The sequence below is a fragment of the Paramormyrops kingsleyae genome, chromosome 17 (genome assembly GCF_048594095.1).
Source record: "Paramormyrops kingsleyae isolate MSU_618 chromosome 17, PKINGS_0.4, whole genome shotgun sequence".
In the NCBI taxonomy this organism is placed as follows: domain Eukaryota; kingdom Metazoa; phylum Chordata; class Actinopteri; order Osteoglossiformes; family Mormyridae; genus Paramormyrops; species Paramormyrops kingsleyae.
In genome coordinates, this window is record NC_132813.1 from 18,211,778 (window position 1) to 18,231,892 (window position 20,115).

General features: G+C 51.5%; 1 protein-coding gene across 2 annotated transcripts; it reads left to right on the top strand.

Moving 5' to 3' along the window:
• Nucleotides 1-63: 63 nt before the first annotated feature.
• Nucleotides 64-19,671, top strand: ulk2 (unc-51 like autophagy activating kinase 2). 2 transcript variants are annotated; one of them, XM_023843809.2, is made up of 27 exons: nucleotides 64-2,166; nucleotides 3,558-3,650; nucleotides 3,749-3,790; nucleotides 7,812-7,844; nucleotides 9,046-9,082; nucleotides 10,628-10,801; nucleotides 10,974-11,047; nucleotides 11,142-11,243; nucleotides 11,331-11,389; nucleotides 11,540-11,622; nucleotides 11,731-11,793; nucleotides 11,887-11,975; nucleotides 12,063-12,231; nucleotides 12,400-12,460; nucleotides 13,527-13,676; nucleotides 14,357-14,508; nucleotides 14,640-14,702; nucleotides 15,629-15,900; nucleotides 16,045-16,229; nucleotides 16,322-16,431; nucleotides 16,594-16,728; nucleotides 16,843-17,057; nucleotides 17,149-17,324; nucleotides 17,427-17,545; nucleotides 17,623-17,780; nucleotides 17,891-18,026; nucleotides 18,125-19,671. In XM_023843809.2, the coding sequence occupies exons 1-27, from the start codon at nucleotides 2,077-2,079 to the stop codon at nucleotides 18,187-18,189; spliced, it is 3,105 nt and encodes a 1,034-aa protein (XP_023699577.1). In that variant the 5' UTR covers nucleotides 64-2,076; the 3' UTR covers nucleotides 18,190-19,671. The 2 variants fall into 2 exon arrangements, with proteins under 2 accessions (XP_023699577.1, XP_023699585.1); XM_023843817.2 differs by having other exon boundaries at nucleotides 66-2,166; nucleotides 11,731-11,781.
• The last annotated feature ends 444 nt before the right edge of the window (nucleotides 19,672-20,115 follow it).

Here is a 20,115-nt window from a genome sequence, read left to right on the forward strand (position 1 = left end):
AGAGGGTGGATGACTAGAGTCATGTGGTATCCTGAGAGCCTTCTTCAGGCATGGTGAGTGGTCTGAATTAAAAATGTTTTAGGGTTTGTCACACACTACAAATTATCCACATCGAGTTTAATGGTAATATTTTTTACGTTGCACGTATAATACGAACAAAGCGTTCATATACTATTATATTTTAAAACATGTACATGTGGGGTGGGATAGTGATCCATTCCTCCATGCCTGTGTCGAATACATGTTTTCTCAGCGTCGTGAGAGTTTCCTCTATAGTTATCCTGATGCCCAGTGCTGACCGTGTCCAAAATAAGCTGTTGGTGACCGAATATTTTAGTTGTGGTATAAGTCATGATGCATTATCCATGATAATTAGCTGCTATTTTCTATAGAAGATTCTGAAGTGAAATTAAATCGCGTGTATGGGTGTAGCCGGGGTTATCATAGCTCATTAACATTTTTGAAAGAAAAAAAGATACATGGCCTCATTAAAATTACACAAGTTCATGTCAGTAAACAAGACGAAATTACACCGAGTCATTAAACATCAACGCTCACGCAAAAGATACGCAAGTTGTTTTGCGTAACCTCACTCATCTGTTAAGGGGTGATCCGTCAAAAGCCATTACGTAATGTTTCAAGAATACCACTCACTTTCTTTTGTCGTTGTTTAAAACACCGTGCAAAGATAACTCACCTGAAATTTCAGCGTTGACGTATAACTAAGTAATCTGTTACATCATCCATTCAGCTGTTACAGATCTGTGTCGATAAGATAAAAATTATGATATAGTAATTCATTAGCTACTCGGACTAACTTTTGTGGCGGACGAAGAAACGCGGGGTGTTGCGGTGATATATATTCTACAACGCAGGCAGAAGAAGTTGATAGCTATTGTGTGGGCTGGCGAGTGGGCTTGAGTATGTTGCTAGGACGGTTTGTACGCCGTGACATTTAGCAAAAGGCTATTTGTTGGTGTACCGTACCCACAAAGGAGCATACGCCCGTCCCTCCACAGGAAACCCATGAACAGTTACGAGTGTTTCTGTTAGCCGGCTAACCGCCGAGAAGAGCATACCTGTCCTATGAGTCTGTGAGGATATGAGCCTGTTCGAAACCGGTGTTGTGTAGCGGTGCTGTCTGGCGGCGGGCACGAAGAAACCCGGACTATGCGATATAGAAGTCTGGCTGTGGACAGGGATGGTCGGGGTGCTGAATGCGGACTCTCATTGTCACGGCGGGTCTGCTCGCTGTCTGTCCTGCAGCTGCCCTCAAATGACACAGCTAATTAGGTCGACATTAGTCGTGCACAGCCAGAGGTAGTAGCGAGCGAAGGACACCGCCTTTTTATTTTTTGTTTTTGTATTTTTGGGTCAGTGTTTTTAAACCTGTATCTCCTTGGCCACCTTACGGGTTTAAGCGCCGGGGTAATTATGAGCGCGTTCTCGGTGGCGGAGCGCTGTCACCAGGCCGCGGGCACTGATCCGCGCGTCCGCTTCGCCGCCGACGGCACCATGTAGCCCCGACGTATCTATTCGAAGTGCCTTCTGCTTTTTGGGCTCGACGAGGGCGACCAACCTGCAAACCAAGTCGCCGATGTGGGTCAGGGGATAATGACAGCTGACACGTCTTTCCCCTGGTGCCAATAGCGGCCATGCGTAGTGGCCGGTTGCAGCTTGCAGAGCTTGATACGGCGTCAGTGACACTCGGATCCAAACAAAAAGGAATAAACTGTATAATACTGCACCGGAGAGAAGGGCATCGCCTGCTTATCTAGCCGGACCGCCTTCATGGATGTGATGGGATGGCCCCGTCAGCCCCCAGCATGCGAGCAAAGTGAATTCATATTCAGATTTTTGTGCATTTTTGACCCAAATAAAACAAACCTTGACTGATGTCCTCATTTAGCACGGTGGAGTTAAAATGGCACTAACTAAGATAACGACGCGTTGCTGAAGGTAGCTGCATCGTAAAGGCATTTCAGTTTTTGTCTGATGTTCGCTTCACGGCTACAACAAATTCTGGCCACATATTGAAAACATTTCATATCAACACCTCGGACTGCGCCGCCGGACATGGAGGCGGTCGGGGACTTTGAATACAGCCGAAAGGACCTGGTTGGTCACGGAGCTTTTGCCGTGGTGTTCAAGGGGCGCCACAGGAAGGTGAGTATCCCTTTTGCACGTTTCATTTAGACCTGACCGGTGTAAGACCAAGTGATCTCTGTTAAGAAAAACAGCCGCCCGTCAGACTGATTGATATGACCCTGTGCCGGTCCCCCGAAGGCCACCCGTTCATTCATAAAGATCCGGCCGGGGCCGTTTAGTGGACTCATCGGCATCCCTCATGGCTCCTGTTACAGAGGCCTCTCATCTCTGTTTTTGTCTGCACGGTTATTTCATGCTACGCGGCTTATTTTGCCTTATATTTGATTATGTTGCAATTCGCCTTTTTTCTCGTAGGTGTGTGATATTTATAACACATGTGCACAGCACCTATAGTGCGGCGTATGACTCATTTGGGGTCGCCCGTCCTGCAGGGCTTTGTACAGATGCATCGCTGTGGATGTGCAGAGGGGGCTCTTATAGGGACGTATTGAAGCTCTGCACGGCTATCTGTAACGTCTGTGCCGTTGGTAGTGAACGTCTCGGTGCCTAATAATAAGACTCGCCACGCGTGTTTCTAAGAATAAGCAGACAGGCGGAAGCGGCCATCGCCACTGACACGTGTGTGACATTGGCCTCCTCTCGGAAAAACATGGCCAGCATGTGATGCGGGGTATTTATAAACCCCTGCATCTGCGCTCCGTTTATTGGCGGGATTATTTCCACCTCGGATGATGGGAGGCGCTCCCTGGTGGCCATAGCCAGAGCCATCGCGCACCTCTGGAGCGGTGTCATCTGCCTCTTAATCATCTCCTTGTCTGTACGTGTCCTTTAGCCGTAGTGTTGCCTTACGGCGTCGTGGCATTGGCGTGTGTTATATGAATGGAGGGCGTGTCGCCCTGCCCCCACCCATCATTCATAACCGCAGCTCTCACCTTTCCCAAGGTGCCAGCCTGCATTTCGCTGAGCATTTCTGTTCATATGTTAGAGCTAAACTGAAGCTCACTAATGCCCATCTGGCATGTGGGCAAGCGTCAAGCCTCACTGAATGGCGTGGTTAGATGGTGTGCAGAATTAGTATTATGTGGTATGACGTGATGTTTCTGTTTTGCTGAGTGTGGGATTATGGGCGGCGTGTGTGGTGCGTCTGTTGCTGAATGGGGCGTGTCGCCTGGCAGTCACACTAAACCTGTGTCAGTCTGCCAGTGACACAGTGCCCTGTGGGACACGATTACTTCCATTTCTGTAGTCATGTACTTATGTGTATTGTGATGGAAATTGCCTCAAGGTAGAAAGAGATGGGCATGTCACTGTATGGTCATTGCTTTGGTGACATTGTGGCTGCTGAGTTTATCCCGGTCGTAAAGGTAATGTGCTTCTGTCTTCCTTATATGCAGTCCATTAATTCCTCTGTCCTGTCTCCCCCCCCCCCCCCCAATCCCCCAATGCAGAAGACTGACTGGGAAGTGGCAATCAAGAGCATTAACAAGAAAAATCTGTCAAAGTCTCAGATCCTGCTGGGCAAGGAGATTAAAATTCTAAAGGTACGTTCAGCTGAGCCAGAGAGCTGAATTTTTTAATTTTGAACCTCGGATATGCTGGCATTATGGGTTTCACTAGTAAGATTCGTTTCTCCTTTTAGGAACTTCAGCATGAGAACATCGTCGCTCTCTACGATGTGCAGGTAATCTCCTGTGATTATTGTGTGTCCCCTGGAATAACGGTGTTCCTGTTTTGTGTGATGTGTGACCAGTAGTGACCCCTTCAACTGCGAATAGAGGCCGAACCTTATTGAGCACCACATGGCATTCTGCGTAATGCAATGAAGCTGACATTGCAGTTATATAAATGGGGATAATTGTAAATAGCTTTGGGTAACCATTTCACTTATGGTATTTAATGTAGTGTTGCAGGTTTTTCTGATAATGCCGGTGTGTTGCCTGTCCTGCTATAATTATAGTGCGCACTGCAATCTGAAATGGAGTAAATGTCAAGCATGCTTGTTTTTGAACGTGTGGTGGGTGGAGAAAAGGCAGAGTGGATGGTCTGTGAGCCCCTCCCCTGTCCTCCTGTGTTTACCGCACCCATACCTAGGCCCCCTTCCAGGTTGGTTCTCCCATGTGGGGCAGTGGTGCCCAGTGGTGTATGGGACACTGGGATGTGCACCAGCTGCCTGCAGGTGGCCCTTATAGTGTTTGTGTTCCTGTGGGGCACATTTTCTTGATCTAATTCGGGGGGGGGGGGCTCTGGTGCCTCCCGGTGGAGCAAAGCCGTCTGGCAGCACAGTAGTGGGATGTACACTGTGGCTTTGTGGGTCACAGATGGTACCTGTGAAGTTACGGACCCAGCAGGTGTGGAGAGCGCCTGCAGCGCCCCCTGTGGACAGCTGACCTTTTCCCCCCAGTCCTCCCCGTGTCGCACAGATGGTGATGGGGCCCACACACTTCATTACACAACCCCGCCCCCGAGCCCAATTAGAGAAAGGAAAGATGGTCTCTGTCAGCTGCTCACTAAAGGACAGGCGGCCTAGGTGGTGCTCTTGAGCCGCATAAAAACAAAATCACCAGGATCCATTCATGTTTCAAGCTTCCCTTCTCTGAGGAAGCCATGAGTGTGGTGTGCGAGGAGTGTGGCTGGGCCTTTCTAAAGCGTGTCCTCGGCCCGTGTCTATTTCGGGCTCTTCCTGCCGCTGAGGCCTAAGCGTGACCCTGACAGTTTCTTCTCGCAGGCAGGGGCTGGCTGTGTAATGGGACCCATGCAGACAAGGCCTCGTCGACACTGTAATTGCAGCTCCTCACGGAGCCGCTGGCAGTGCGGGGGTTGACTGTAATGACTGGGTGCTCCTGCAGCCTGGAGGAGTATCAGCGTCATGCAGACCCATTTAAATCCCAGTGCAGTTATACTGAGAAATGAAAGGCCATTAAGATGTCTGAAGCACAGAGCATGCTGGGCCTGTAGGGAGAGGCATGAGCTCCGGTTTGTTTACAGCTCGCATGAGCCAATGGGAAGCAGAGAAGGGGGAAGTGAGGCCAGCAGCCAATGGCAGCGAAGGGGTGGGTCTGTTTGCCTGCAGCCATCTATCAGTTCCAGCAGAACAAAAGCTGAATTTTCTGCAGTGGGACACGTTGTTCCAGTAGAGGGGCTCTGCTTTTCTCAGAATTTACTTTCATCCCAAGACGAGTGGGGTGAGGTAGGGCCAGAACGAGAGTGATGAGCGTGGGAGGAGGTGTATCGAGAGGGGGACAGAGGGCCCCTAATGGGGCCTGCCTTTCCTAGAAGCCGGGTCACTCTTGGGTTGCTGAGTTCCAGTGGTTTGGTTTCATCACACCCCCTACACTGTCATAAATCTCCAGAGAGACAGAAGAGAAGATAAGTCCATATTCCCCCCCACCTTCCCACACTGCTCTACTTTATGTGTGTAAAGCGTTTAACACTAGAACTGCCTGTTTCCCACGCCAGTGAGCGTCAGACTCCTTTAACCGCCAGGCAAGACGTACTTCTATGTCTGCAGCCCTTTTTTTGTGCTAATGTACCATTAGTGTTAATAGCAGCAGCGAATCTAACACCTTCAACCAAAAAGCCGTAATGTTCCTAACAGTCGCTACTCTGTCCTGAAATCGTACACCTTAAAAGTTTTCAAATGCAGTATGTATTTTTTTTTTTTTTAAAAGACAGTTTATTGGCGATTCCATGTTCACCAGAGTTTCTGTTTTTTAACCACTGTATAAAGTATTTTTATATCTTATACAAATCAACTTGGGTGAAACACTTAAATTGTTTTAATTGTTTTAACAATGTGCATTTTATTTGAAAGTAATTGTTAAATGCACTGTTTTTGGCTAAAGTCATTGCGTTTTTTGTTGTTGCTCTGACAAATTGAATATGAGGAAAAACCATAAGTGTAACTTTTTATATCTTTTTGAAATAAGACCACCCATTTCCCACTGTAATAGCCATTAAAGTGCTCAATACTTTTGGGATTTATGTTAATGCGCAGCTTTTATTTTATTGGGATCAAGATTATTTTCACAAGGTTAATGTATCGACGCCAGTACTTAAATCAGTGAGCTCAAAAACATATGATATAAACACGACCATTATGGGTTTTACGGCTTTTTTGGGGTGACGGTAACTGCTGCGGTGAGGATTACTGACCGTCCCATTGTTTTCTTGATGGGTGAGTGGTATGCTGAGGCAGTGGCCCGTTAGCAAAAAAACAAAAGGTGTGATAGAGGAGGTTGGGGAAAAAAAAAACGCTGGTGGTTTTAATGTTAGACACACACAATAGAAACCTTCCCTGCTGCAGTGATTCATATAAGAAAATAAGTTTACAAATAAGAGGAGGCCATTCGGCCCATCAAGCTCGTTTGGGGAGAACTTAACTAATAGCTCAGAGTTGTTCAAATCTTATCTAGCTCTGATTTAAAGGAACCCAGGGTTTTAGCTTGCACTATACTAACAGAGTACAGATAACTGTGAACATATGACATAGGACATGTACATGTGGGCTTGTGACCCCTGGGAGAATGTAAGGGGCCACCCTGCCTTTGTGTGATGGGGGTGTCTAGTGGCACAGTACCGTTGAGAAGCTCACACCCTTTGCTGACCCTGGGAGGAGATGGTGTTTTTTTTGGTGTGGCTCATTATCTTCGTCAGTCATGAACTCATTTCATACTCATTTCTCAGCGTAAAAGCAGCCATTGTTCATGCACGAGATGGGGATTGTTTGGCCGGTGTTGTGCAGAAGGCTGCCGGGAGATGCTCTGCTTGTGATGGGTGGACCCAGGCCCTTGCGAAGCCGTAGGAGGAGTGGAGCAGCAGAATTGTGGTGCCCCCCGTCTCCAGGCCTCTGTGTGGTCTGTCCGTACCTCTCTAAGGAAATCTCCAAACACCAGCTAGAGTTACCGACATGGACTGGTGACTCAGGAATTGCGAAATGTTTTCAGTGCTGTGGAGCGCCTGCGTCCGCACTGCCTGCCAGTGCGTCGCAGTGGGGAAGTAAACAATGCCACGTTCCCATCTACGGTATCGGCCATGTCAGCTGCTTTTGTGGAAAAGTACATGCCGTCTTAATGTCTGCGTCGCTAAATGGACACTATGTACACTGCCAATTCTGAGACCTTGTTAAGGGAGGAAGGCGATTTCCTATGGAGTCTCACCTAAGATGGTTCAATGTATTTTAATCATGATAATGAGAGACTTTTGAAGAGCAGAGAACTTCCCCCGGTCCAATGGGGGCAGTATGCACTGTGAGCTTGGCTGATTGTCTCAAACAGGGAAACAGAGATCCCACAGCTGGCATGTAACGGTGCTTTGACTAAGGAATTTACCACACGTGCCTTATAATGCTCCCTGGTCAAGTGAAAGGCTTTCAAACTGCCTGTGATTTTTCTTTTCTCAAATTACCCTCTTTCCTGTGATACCTCTGTGTGAAGATTTGCATCTCTGATTATCTGTGATTATCTGGGCTCATTGCCGAATCATCCTGATGGGTTTCGAAAGCTGACGGTAATATATACTTCAAAACAATGTGAAGAATTTCAAATGATTCCTTGCCAGCATCATGTGATCTCTGCCCAGAGGGTCAGTGCATCCTGTCTGCACCCAAAGGGTCTTTCTGGAAGTTTGTGAACAGTGCGTATGCAGTATAGTGTGTCTATATGTGCATCGATGTGTTAACCCTAACAATCTCACTTCTCTTCCAGGAAACGCCTAACTCTGTGTTCCTTGTCATGGAGGTAAGAGGACGGGCCTGAGGTGTGTGTGTGTGTGTGTGTGTGTGTGTGTGTGTGTGTGTGTGTGTGTGTTCCGGCTCCTGTTTTGTACTTCGGTGTGATGACTCTCCCACTGGTGTGTGTTTTCATGTGGTCACCTGACCCTGGCGGCCAGCCATGTGACACTCAGTTGGTCAATGCAGGAATGCCGTCAGGCAGACAAACCCCTCTGAGGGCTGGGCTAAAAATAGCCTTTCTTAGAAGCCGGTTCCCTGGAATAATCGCAAAGCGCTGTTTGTGAACCTATATTTGGGTGACTGACCCTGTCCTCACTCTGAGAGGGGAACCTGTTTTCCAACGGCACCAATGTGTGTTCTGCCGGTTCAGGGCCCAGTTCCGTAGTGGGGACGGTGAGGGTGGCCTTTTATTCCCACAGGAGGTGGCCTCTCCTGGCGCGTCTCGTCTGGCGTAACTGAGCATGAGAGCTGGGATAAAGGGGGCATTGATGCTGCCGCCCACCTGCGTGGGCCTCCTGAGCCTGTGGGGGGGTCAATGAGGCCACTGTTTCGCCATCCCTCTGCCTGACCAACCGTGTGCATCTGCTGTCTGAAACACGAGATTCCACAGTTGTGGGTCACACAGCAGGCATCCTGTTGGCTTGGAGGTCCGCTGGCTCATCATTGCTTAATAAGTCTCATTATTATTATATAGAGGCGGTGACATTGTCTGTGTGTCTCGGTGTGTGAGGTGCTGCTACCCCAACCCCCCCCCACCCCCCATCTCCATAAAGGCTGATCTCTGCCTTGCAACTACAGCAGCGATATAAACTGATTATTCCTCCAAGGAGCAGTTAAGCGTTGCCATTATCCCTATGTTTATGGTCTGAACCCCCCACAATGTCCCCTATAAAGCTGGGGGGTAGGGATTAGGCCACTCGGAGTCCTGCCTCCCATCGAGTTTCCTGTGGCCTGTGATTGGCTGTCAGAGTGGGGAGTCATTAACATACGTGGGAGTGTGATTGTGAGTTTGACACAACTTGTGCCCCCCTACACACACACCCCTAAACCATAATGGAAGCTAACAGCCGCAACATGCCATTAGATTCATTGACAAGCTTCTCGTTATCCCAGCTTTGTTGCGCTTGGGGGGGGTTGTCCGTAGTGTGACATAGTGTGACGTAGTGTTGTAATCCTCAGCTTACTCTGTGTCCTTCTCCTCCTCACAGTTCTGCAATGGAGGGGACCTGGCAGACTATCTGCAAGGTGAGCGCACTGTCAGCCGGCCTCCCCACACGCACGAGCACGGCTGGCCACTGTGGGCCATGCAGTGAGCTGATGGAGGGCTCCAGTTATCCAGAGCAAAACTCACATCAGTGAGTGTGTTCCAAATAATAACAAACTGGGTGCAGCCCTGCCTTTTTCCCTGTGCTGTCCTGCCTCTAGTCGCTTGGGTTTCTCATAAATTTAGGCTATTCTTTTGGCTGAGAGGACTTTAGCATGTCCCAATGTGTAGTGGGTGGCACTGTGGCACACACGCGGAAGCAGGAGGTACCCATCATTCACGACTCACCAACACAAGGATCCCTTTATCGGCTCAACGGATTAATCTCTGGTTTTACCATATTGAGGAGCCAGGAGCTTACTTTCAATTTCATTCCTATTTGGCAATTTTACTGCATCCATCTATCCAGCATCCATCCATTTTCTGCCGCTTATCGAGGGCCAAGTATTGGGGGACACCCTGGCCTCCCTCTCCCCAGCCAACTCCTCGTGGTTCCCTGGGGGAATACCAAGGTGTCTTGGGTCTGCCTCTGGGTCTCCAAAACACCTCCCCAGGGAGACATCCTAGGTAGAAGCCTGAAGCACCTCTACTAGCTCCTTTTGATGCAGAAGAGGAGCGGCTCTACTTTGAACTTCTCCCAAATGTCTGAGCTCCTTACCTTCATCTTTAAGGCTGAGCCCAGACACTCTCATTTCTACCTCTTGTATCCAATCTCATTCTTTCGGTTACTACTCAAAACTCATGACAGTAGGTGAGGGTAGGACCGTCAAGGTAAGGAGCACATGCTGATTGCAGCACGTTGCAGCACCACACAACACAAACCACATCAGGGATGAGAAGTTCAGCCGTGCAGTGGGTGATGCCTCAGCAGGTTTTCTGTGTGAGAGGTTTTCTGGTGGCTAGAGTGCCACCAACCCCCAAATGTTCCCTGTAAGTTGGAGGACCTCCTTACAGAGCAGGATGTAGAATAACTTCATACCCCAGATGAAGCAATTGCAGGTTAAGGGCCTTGCTCAAGGGCCCAATGAAGTAGGATCACTCATGGCATGAGTGAATTCAAACTAGCAACCTTCTGATTGCTGGGACAGATCCCTAGCCTCAGAGCCACAAATCCGCCCTGGGGTTAGGAACATAGATCGATAGCTTCACCTTCTGTCTCTGCTCCCTTCACCATGTCAGAACAGCACGACATCCACATAACTGCTGATGCTGCACTGACCCGCCGGTCGAGTTCCCCGCTCCCTTCTTCCATCACTCGCGGCAGTTTACTCTCCTTGTAACAGTGACTGGGATCTCGGGGGAAAAACAAGAGCAGCTTTTTGAGGCTGTTGTGAGGTGGCAGATGAAATTTGGCTAATCCTGGGATAGCCTGTTGGCATTTGTGTGTAACCCAGACCGACCTGTGAGATGTTCCGGGTTGCTTATGAATTCTGTCCAGCAGCTTGGGGAGAGAGCAGTGGCTTCTAGGTAGTGAGGGTGGTGGGAGCTGCTTCCTGAAAGTGCTGATGGCCTCACTGCCTCCACAGCCAAGGGCACCCTGCGGGAAGACACTCTGCGTGTGTTCCTGCAGCAGATTGCCGCCGCCATGAGGGTTCTCAACAGCAAGGGCATCATTCACCGCGACCTCAAGCCACAGAACATCCTGCTGTCCTACGTGGGCCGCAGAAAGTCCAGCCTGAACGGCATCCGCATAAAGATTGGTGAGTCTGTCTACTGCAGTGCTGGTCTCTATAGTCAGGCTAGCCCCTCCCCCTACCTGTCCCCACATCATGAGCATTGACTGCCTTGTCCCCCCCACCCCCCCCAGGCACTGTGTTTGCCCCCTTGCTCCCCTGCCCTCATCACTGACTCTGCCCTTGTCACCCCCCCCAGCCGACTTTGGTTTCGCCCGCTACCTGCAGAGCAACATGATGGCAGCTACATTGTGCGGCTCCCCCATGTACATGGTGAGTGTGGGGTCGCTGGCACCTCCTGCCCCCCCTGCGTGAGGTCCCCACTCTTCTCAAATGTCTCTCTGCCGCCCCCCCCCCCCCCAAACAGGCTCCCGAAGTAATCATGTCACAGAATTACGATGCCAAGGCAGACCTGTGGAGCATCGGTACGGTGATATATCAGTGCCTGGTGGGCAAGCCCCCCTTCCAGGTGAGGGGGCCGTACTGGGGACACGACATCATCACTCTGTTTCCATCAGACCGCCTCTCTCACACACCCCCCCACGTTTCTGTCCAGGCCAACAGCCCCCAGGACCTGCGGATGTTCTACGAGAAAAACAAAACTCTGATCCCCAAGTAAGTCACGCTCTCGCTCCCGTTAATGGTGACTGCCTTCTGTGGTGGCACGATGAAATGGGAATCGGAATGGGGGGGGGCACACTGACAGCACGTCGGCAGTGGCTGCGGGTTCGATGGCCTCGTCTCAGGCTCACCTCTGTCCTTCAGCATTCCGCGGGAGACTTCACCGCATCTGGAAGTCCTTCTACTCGGCCTGCTGCAGAGGAATCAGAAGGATCGCATGGATTTCGGTGGGTTGGCCCGTGGCTAACGGTTGTTTGTAATGGAGCCCCCCCCGCCCCCCCCTCCCCGCACTGTCTACCTCCAGTCTTGACTCCTCTCCTGTTCCTCTTCCCCAGACACCTTCTTCAGCCATCCTTTCCTGGAGCCGACGTCCACCATGAAGAAGTGTAAGTATGATGGTAAGGTGCTGACGGCCCAGAGTGTGTGAGCCTTGTTAGTTTGGCAAAGTCCCCATGCTGACGATTCCCCCCCCCCCCACGCATGTGCCCCAGCCTGCCCAGTGCCTGTGCCCAGCTGCCCTGGCTCTGCGCCGGACAGCTCCTATGGCAGCTCCCCGTCCTGCCGCTACGTCTCTCCCCCGGTGAGTCCTGGAGCCCCATGGGTTTGTCAAGGAGTCCGCTGACCCATCCGGCACCTGTGACACTCAGTCTCCGCTTCCACACCTTAGTCCCTGCCGGACATGCAGACGCTGCCTGAAGACGTTCTGTCCTCGCCCCCCCTCGGCCCCCCCAGCTACTTACACCTATCCAAAGACTCTGGCGGCAGCACCAGCAGCAAGAACTCCAGCGACACCGACGACTTTGTGCTGGTTCCTCACCTCTGCGCTGAGCAGTCCTGTGAGTCACCTGCCGACGGCCCCGTCCCCGTGCCCCAACCAGATTTGGGGGGGGGGCGTTGTGTCTCTCCCACATGCCCCACACACCCTCAGTGAAGTGAATCAGTATGTTCCTTTGATGTCCATCTCTGAACCCTCTGCACTCTGCCCCCCCCCCCCCACCCCGCAGGTGACATGCCAATGGGGGCAACCGGCCGTCGGCCTTCCAGTGAGTTCCTCCTGTGTGGGGGGTGAGTATCAAGGTCTACGGACAGTCAGGTGTGCTGTCCCGTGCTGGCTGTACACAAGCCCCTCCCTCTGTTATTCATTATTTTACTGGCCTGACAGGTGCTGCACATTTCCACACAGCACAGCCACAGGGTGCCTGTGTCACTTAACTGTGAGAGCTCCTGTGCTGTAGCTGTGGTAGGGAGCTGACATGTCCTGGTCTCACGGCGGGGTTTCCCAGTGCTTTCTGGCTCATTCACCCAAGTTCATACGGTCGTCTTTTGTGAATGAACAGCTGGCCCACTGGCTGTTCACTATTTACTGGCTTCCAAGCTCCTCCAGAGCAGAGGGTATAAAAGCAGAGCCTCAAACCTCGCAGAAGCTGCTCCCCGTTATCGCGGTGTCCCGCCGATGTCACCGCGGTGTTTCCCTGCTGCTCGTGCCAGACCAGCAAGCAGCACAGCACAAACAAGCGTGATGGTCAAACAGAAGCACGCTGCTCAGCCTCTGTCACGTGTCCTGTTTGCTGTTTTTTCCTCCTCTGGCCCCAGCTTTATTAGATAACACTGCGTCCCCACCGGCAGCCAGTCATGCCTCAGCTCTCCTATGCATCACCAATGTGACTTTTGCCCTAAAACATCGTGTTCTGGTGAAGGGAGGGGGATAGAAAACAGGGTGTAAAAGGAGCTGCAATGTGTTTTTGTTAGCAGACCTGAATGAGGAAGTAAGCGTCATTGGCTGAGGACAGACTGTTCTGTGCTGGTCTTGCCCCCCTGATGTCCTCCCACTTTCTGTGATTGGCCAGGCCCTGCTGATTTGCATACAAGCCCCACCTCAGTGTAATGTGCCAAGCCAGTCCTCTGGCAGTGTCGGTTTTCAGTTACTGCCTGGAACCAAAACAAAGAAGGAGACTGTTGGCTCTTATCTGCTGAGCTGCGAGACTTCATGAGCAGCGTTAGCATTAGCGTTAGCGGTCCCTTACAGCAGGGAGCAGGCTTTTCCTGGCTGAGATCTAGCTCCTCCTCAGGGAATGGTTCAGTTCTACCAGCAGGATGCCGACCTCTTGGGCTTCCCCACTCTCCTGCCCAGGCTGCCGCAGCCAGCCCCCGGACAGACGCCCGCTGTGTCCCCCCGCGCGGAGACCACACCCATCCCGGTGCCCACCCAGGTGCGCAACTACCAGCGCATCAAACAGAACCTGTCGAGCAGCCCCACCAGCACACAGTACGGCTCCCCAAGGTGAGTCCTCTCCGTAGCTTTGGCAGGTGGATACTGTTTGTGTGTGTGTGTGTGTGTGTGTGTGTGTGTGGAGGACAGTCCTGCAGTGTTGTAGCTCTGGGATCATAGGGTGATCAGCGCTGTGTGTGGTCAGCCGGGATTAAGCTGATAGATAACCACACGTCGCTAGCCCTGTAACCACTAACCAGTTAGCGACATTTGTTATAAGAAACCTCTGTCTTTACTGTATCGTGTGACAGACTAGCTGAAATTGGAGGTAAAGAAGCTGAAACCACTATAAACAAAAGTATCCCATTAACATAGAGAAGCAGATGCAGTTTAAGAATGTATAGTCGTTTTTTGAGGGTTCGTTTTGGGTGTGGATTTTAGAAGTCGGAAATTTTCCTGAAATTGGGTTCTGCCGTTGGACCGCAGAGTGACACAGCTGATGCCTCCCTCGCGCTCCCAGCACCATCATCCAGAACGTGGCCCAGCCTGAGCAGATGGGCTGCTGCGGCGCCACCTTCTGGCCAGTGCTCAGTGGCACTCTATGGATAGATGGGGTCTCTTGTGAAATTTTTTAATTTTTTTTAACCACCATTCTTTGCCTCATTTTCACAGGCACAAATGATCCATCCATCCAAACAAACCTATCAGGAGCTAAGGCCGTGATTGACCACTTTGTCCGTTTCCGTCCACAGGACCGGCACTGTGCGCCGCTCAAACACCAGCCCCCTGGGCTTCCCCAAGCTGGGTGCAGTCGCAGCCTCCCCCAGCCCCGGCGATGTGGCGCAGGCTGTGGGCCGTCGCCTGTCTGTGGGCTGCTCGCGGCCCTATTCACCCTCACCCCTGGGTAAGTGCCCCCAGCCCTCTCAGCAACACACTGTCACTCACATTATTTACATTATAATTTGTCACAATAAAATGATTTAGATCTGAATTGCCGAGCCTCACACATTCACCATGCGGCTGTCCTTATAACAGTTGGCACCATCCCTGAGCAGCTGGGCCAGGCTGAGGAGAGCCACAGCCGGAGCTCATCTGCAGGTAAGTCCCACTGGGGGTGACCCCAGGTCCATGCCGGGAGTCCAAACCATATTAAGTATGGTCAAGTATATTGAATGTATTAAACATGACAAATAGCAGCAGGTGTTAAACTTAAACACACACAGCCATTAAAGTCAACAGAAGGTGGCCAGTAAACACATGATCACACACATTGCTCTGGTGTGGAATTGGCTGGTAACAGCACAAACTCTCTGGCCTTTCTTGGAAAATGTTACAATGTTGGCAATGTGGATGATGAGCGCAAACTAACCCTACACCGCCATCTAGTGGCCTGTAAAAATCACTAGGACATGGGTTGCTGTGTGTCTCTGAGCAGAGCGGGGCTGTCATTGTGGAAGTGGATTGCATGTATAATGAAATAAATCATAACAAACATACATGTACAAGCATCCATATATACTTACTAGCAAATAAATACTGTACAGAAATAGAACATAGGAATATGTGGGTATTCTCTGATAAATGTTAAGTAACAGTGTTGCAGTGGGTAGGGGGATGAGGTAATGTCCTGTCAGTAGCGGGTGGGGGCCTGGCTATGGCATCTGGGGTTCAGCCTGGAAACGACTCTGAGGTAGAAGTGGTTTCTGGGTCTCACTGGGCCAGCATGTATGCTCCTTTATCTTTAACCTGATGGTCAATGACTGAATTGATCATATCCAAGATGCATGAGCCAATCCTGCAGGCCCTCCAGAGGTGGCGGGATTGTACATGCTCCTGGTGTCTAGCACCTGTAGATCAGTCTTGATTGCATTGTAGGAGTTTTGGTCAGTGGAAAAACAGGGTTTAGGAAAAACCGCCGCTGTTGTGCCTGCTTGACTGACGGGAGACGTTCACAGACCGAGAGAGGTCCTCTGCCATGTGTTTATGTTCCTGTCTTTTGTCTCTCCTCTCCACCCCCCCCACAGGCTCTCCCATGCCACAGTCTCACATGATGGGCCCCCGTCTCCAGAGTGCCCCCACCCTGACTGATGTGTACCAGAGCAAGCAGAAACTCCACAAGCAGCTCTCAGAGCCCGTGTACCCCACTGCCACGGCCTGCCCCAGCAGCCACTCGACGCAGCTCTGCCGTCCCGGCAGCCTGGGCACCTCCCCCACCAAGCACCTTGGCTCCTCCCCCCGCTCCTCTGATTGGCTGCAGAAATCTCCGCTTCCCACTATCATTGGCTCTCCTACCAAAGTGAGTATTACGTGTACATTAACCCTGCTGTTTTAATGTGAATGTGAGCTTTCTGGTGGAAAATGTTGAAAAAAGCATTTCAAGGGATTTTAAGAAGTATAAAAACTTAAGTGATGCATGTATCTTCCCCTCTGACGCCTCCAGACGTCGGCACCTTTCAAAATCCCCAAAACACAAGCCTCCTGTAACCTGCTGGCCCTGGCATCTCAGCCGGGCATCGCTGACAGCCCCACGGCCAGCAGAGTGCCACCGGGCCACGCCCACCACTGCTCGCCATGCCCGGCCCCCCGGCAGCTGGCCCCAGAACCCAGCAAGACCACCTTTGGCAGGTAGCCCCCCTACGCAGAGGCATTTATCTGCCACCCCCCCCCCCATTCCTACAGCCTCTCGATTTTGCTTGAGCGTGCCGTGTACCTCGCAGGTCCGTCAGTGCTGGCCGTCTCTCAGAGCAGCCTGTCAGGATCACGCTGGATGGGCAGCCATACCAGGGCAGCACAGACAGCCTGAACACAGAGAGGCCGATGGACACGGGTGAGGCCCCCTCACACTCAGGAGCCCCTTGTCCTGTGACCTGAGTTACCGTGTTTTCATGATTTAATATCGGATCCTTATAAATGCTGGTTTGTAAGCAAGCTTCCTCATTGGCTGAGCTGGTGAGTTGACCCGCCTCCTCCCCCTGCGTGCCTCTCCCAGCCCCGGCCGGAACATGTGGGTTGCCCCCGGGGGGGGCAAGCCCCCGCACAGTACTGTTCACGGTGGGCTCCCCCCCGAACAGCATCACGCCACCCACCTGTAGCCACCTGGGCTCCCGGCCACGCACCACCTCAGGTGAGGATCCCAGTGGCCACATGTGAGGCGCGGTGCTCCGCCCCCCCAGTAAAGCCCCACCCATCTGGAAAGCCCCACCCTCAAGCCCCACCCTCTCTCCTTTCCCATTCGCAGTTGGCTCCAATAGTTCGGCTGGGTCCCTGTGCTCCACCAGTGGCCGTGTCTACATGGGTTCCCCGCCTGGCATGGCCTTGGGGGGCTCTCCACCAGGGGGGGCTGAGGCAGCCCCCAGCAGCCTGCGCTATGTCCCCTATGGCACGTCCCCTCCCAGCCTAGAGGGCTTCATCACCTTCGAGGCCCCAGAACTCCCCGAGGAAACACTCATGGAGGTGGGGTAGTGCAAACACGTCGGTCTGCCTCTTCCCCTTATTCCCACTCACTGCGGGCGTGAGGGTGACGAGTCGCTGTCCCCATCTGCAGCGCGAGCACACTGACACACTGATGCACCTGCGCATGATGCTGTCGTTCACGGACTGCGTGCTGGAGATCGCGGCAGCGCGGCCCGGCGGGCCGGATACCGGTGCCTGCGGCTCGCTGTACCCGCCGCAAGACAGCGTGGTGGTGGACCAGATCAGCCAGCTCAGTAAGGAGTGGGGGTGAGTGTGCGAGGCCGGGACACAAGCAGCCACCACCTTCCTCCCGCCTCGCTGAGGAGCCCCGCCTGAGGTGCCGCTCTGTGCCGTTTGCGCCCCCTGCAGGCAGGTGGAGCAGCTGGTCCTCTACATGAAGGCGGCCCAGCTGCTGGCGTCCTCCCTGCACCTGGCCAAGGCCCAGATCAAGTCGGCCAAGCTGAACCCGTCCAGTGCCGTGAAGCAGGGTGAGCCCTCATCCCCACAGTCAGTCTTCCTCCCCCCAGCTAGACATGGCCGCTGATCTCGCGTCTCATGTCCGCAGTTGTGAAGAGCCTGAACGAGCGATACAAAAGCTGCATCGCCTTGTGCCGCCGCCTCACTGAGCGCCTCAACCGCTTCTTTGCCGACAAGCAGCGCTTCGTGGACGAGATCAACAGTGTGACGGCAGAGAAGCTCATCTACAGCCACGCCGTGGACATGGTCAGTTTAATCAGGCTGTCTGGCCTCTTCCATGTCTCTCCCCCTCCCCCCCCCCGATCTGATCGGCTGGCTCTTCCCACCTCCCGACTCTCTGTGCGACCCTCCCCCAGGTGCAGTCTGCGGCCCTAGACGAGATGTTCCAGCAGACGGAGGACATAGCATATCGCTACAACAGAGCAGCCATGCTGCTTGAGGGCCTGTCCAAGATCCTTCAGAATCCTGCGGACATCGAGAATGTCAACAAATGTGAGTGACCCCCCCCATCCACAACCCCCCACCTTGGGTCATTTCTGATTGGCTCCATTAGCAGAGCAGTGAGAACCTTATGTGTTTGTGTTGGACAGATAAGGCCAGTGTGGAGCGCCGGCTGTCAACGCTCTGCTACTGCACCGTGACTCTATACGAGTAGAGGGGGCGCCCTCCCAATCGGACCAGCCAGCTCCCCGGACAGGGACCACAGTGTTCTACCTGAACAACCACAGGAAATCCAAGGACACTTAGCGGGAAGCCCCTGCTTCCTCCTGTAGCAGCTGAAGCACTTTGATGTTTTTTGAAGTATTATAGACTATTTTATTTTATTTCATGGACTGAGTGATAAGAAAGATGGAAGTCATTACCAAAGATAATGCAGATCGATAAAGACTGACAAAGAGAGAAGCCTAAACTGGTACCAAGGGTCAGGATGCTGGACTCCGTGCTCACGTGTGACGTCAGGGAGGTGGGAGAAAGTGAGCAGAACGAGGAGGCGAATTAGACATTAACCACACTGACCTGTCAAAGAGTCGCGTGCTTTTTCAAAGTGAAACTAAGTGATGCGTGTTCATTACTGTTTTTACTTTATTGTCGCTATTATTTATTGTTCAGGGTTAGATGCTGTTAGATTTCTCTCAACTGTTCGCCGGGCACGGTGTGATACGGGCTGATGAGGCCATTGCAGGATGAGACTCATGAACCTGCGATCACATGCCCAAAAGAGGAAACAAGAGTGTCTGTCTGTAGAAGGCATCATTTGTTCGCAAAAACACTTATAAATACACTTATAAAAGTGCATATATATTTATATGTACGCTCCCCCACAGTGTTGAATGGAAGTGAGGGAAATGTCCGGAAGGCCTCGAGCACGCAGGCCTGGAACCCTCACAACCAATGGGGTGCCCTCAGGGACCCTTCTGCTCAGAGCCACAGCGCCCCCCTGTGTACCGTAATGTCTGTGGGCAGCCTGAAAGACTGGCTGTCGCGCCGGATCCTGTGCATTGCCAGTCTTCCTCGTTCTGCAGAGCCGGGAGGGACTGTTGCTCAGTCGGGGCAGCGGACTTTGTGATTAACCTCTGCAGCAACGGAAGGCAGCTAACGCCTGTCAAAGACTGACGCTGCTGTCCGGGCTCCAAAGCCCCCACGGCTAATAAGGAAGTCAAATTACTTGAGTAGTTTACTTAAGTTTAATTTTATTATTTTTTTATTTTAATATTAACTGATTTTTTGAGGAAATTCGCAGTTTGCAAAATGTAAATATTTGTATGTCGTGCATGTGATTTATTATTGTCCTCCCAGAATGTGTGAGGGCGGAAACACTGAATGGTGCCATTGGTTGCCCTGCCTGTCAATCAAGGAGCACAAGCCGTTTTATACGTCGATTTCTTACTGCCATATTCTCTCACTTGTATGTTATCTGCACTTCTGCAGACCACGTCTCGCGGTATGCTGTGTTACCCGAGAGGGAGATGACTGGGGATGAAAGCCGAACAATTAAAAACTGCTTTTCTCAGTAATGGCAACGCCGAGCAACCAATTAGCCGTCACGTTTCCCACGTCTCTGTGAGCACAGTAGTTCATGAACTATGTGATGCAGGAACAGGCCAGTTCGGAGCTTAATTAAACAGGAGAAACTGTTTTAAGAGACTGCTGTGTGTATGTAAGCCACTGTCTTAATCGCTGCACATGAAGGTTGGATGCACCATTATTGACACCATACTGACAACGTCCCAAAGACCCTGTGCATGAAACGCTAATACTGTTTAAAACACATGTGAAGTTCTATATATTTGTATTAAACGTTTTAGTAAAGCAGTGCGTACGGTTTAGGCATGAGCACCTTTTGGCCAGTGATAAAGTGGTGTTTTGGTAGGTGGGTATACTGTTATATTGCATAATCGCACTTCTCTGACATACGCTTGTCTGACCATTTTTAGGTGGGTATTTCATAAAAGCATGAACGTTCATCGTGTACACATAACAAGCAATTATATATAACACAAATAATTCAAATAGTAATTAACAATTAGCTGCATTTACAACTGCTGAAAAACATTTTCTTACACACGGCTTGCGTACGTGC

What these genes read in the sequence shown, in the direction of transcription:
- ulk2 (XM_023843809.2), top strand. Translation starts at nt 2,077, where the DNA reads ATGGAGGCGGTCGGGGACTTTGAATACAGCCGAAAGGACCTGGTTGGT. An exon ending in TCGCTCTCTACGATGTGCAG is followed by an intron (nt 3,791 to 7,811) that starts GTAATCTCCTGT and finishes CTTCTCTTCCAG; the next exon opens with GAAACGCCTAACTCTGTGTT. An exon ending in CTGTGTTCCTTGTCATGGAG is followed by an intron (nt 7,845 to 9,045) that starts GTAAGAGGACGG and finishes TCCTCCTCACAG; the next exon opens with TTCTGCAATGGAGGGGACCT.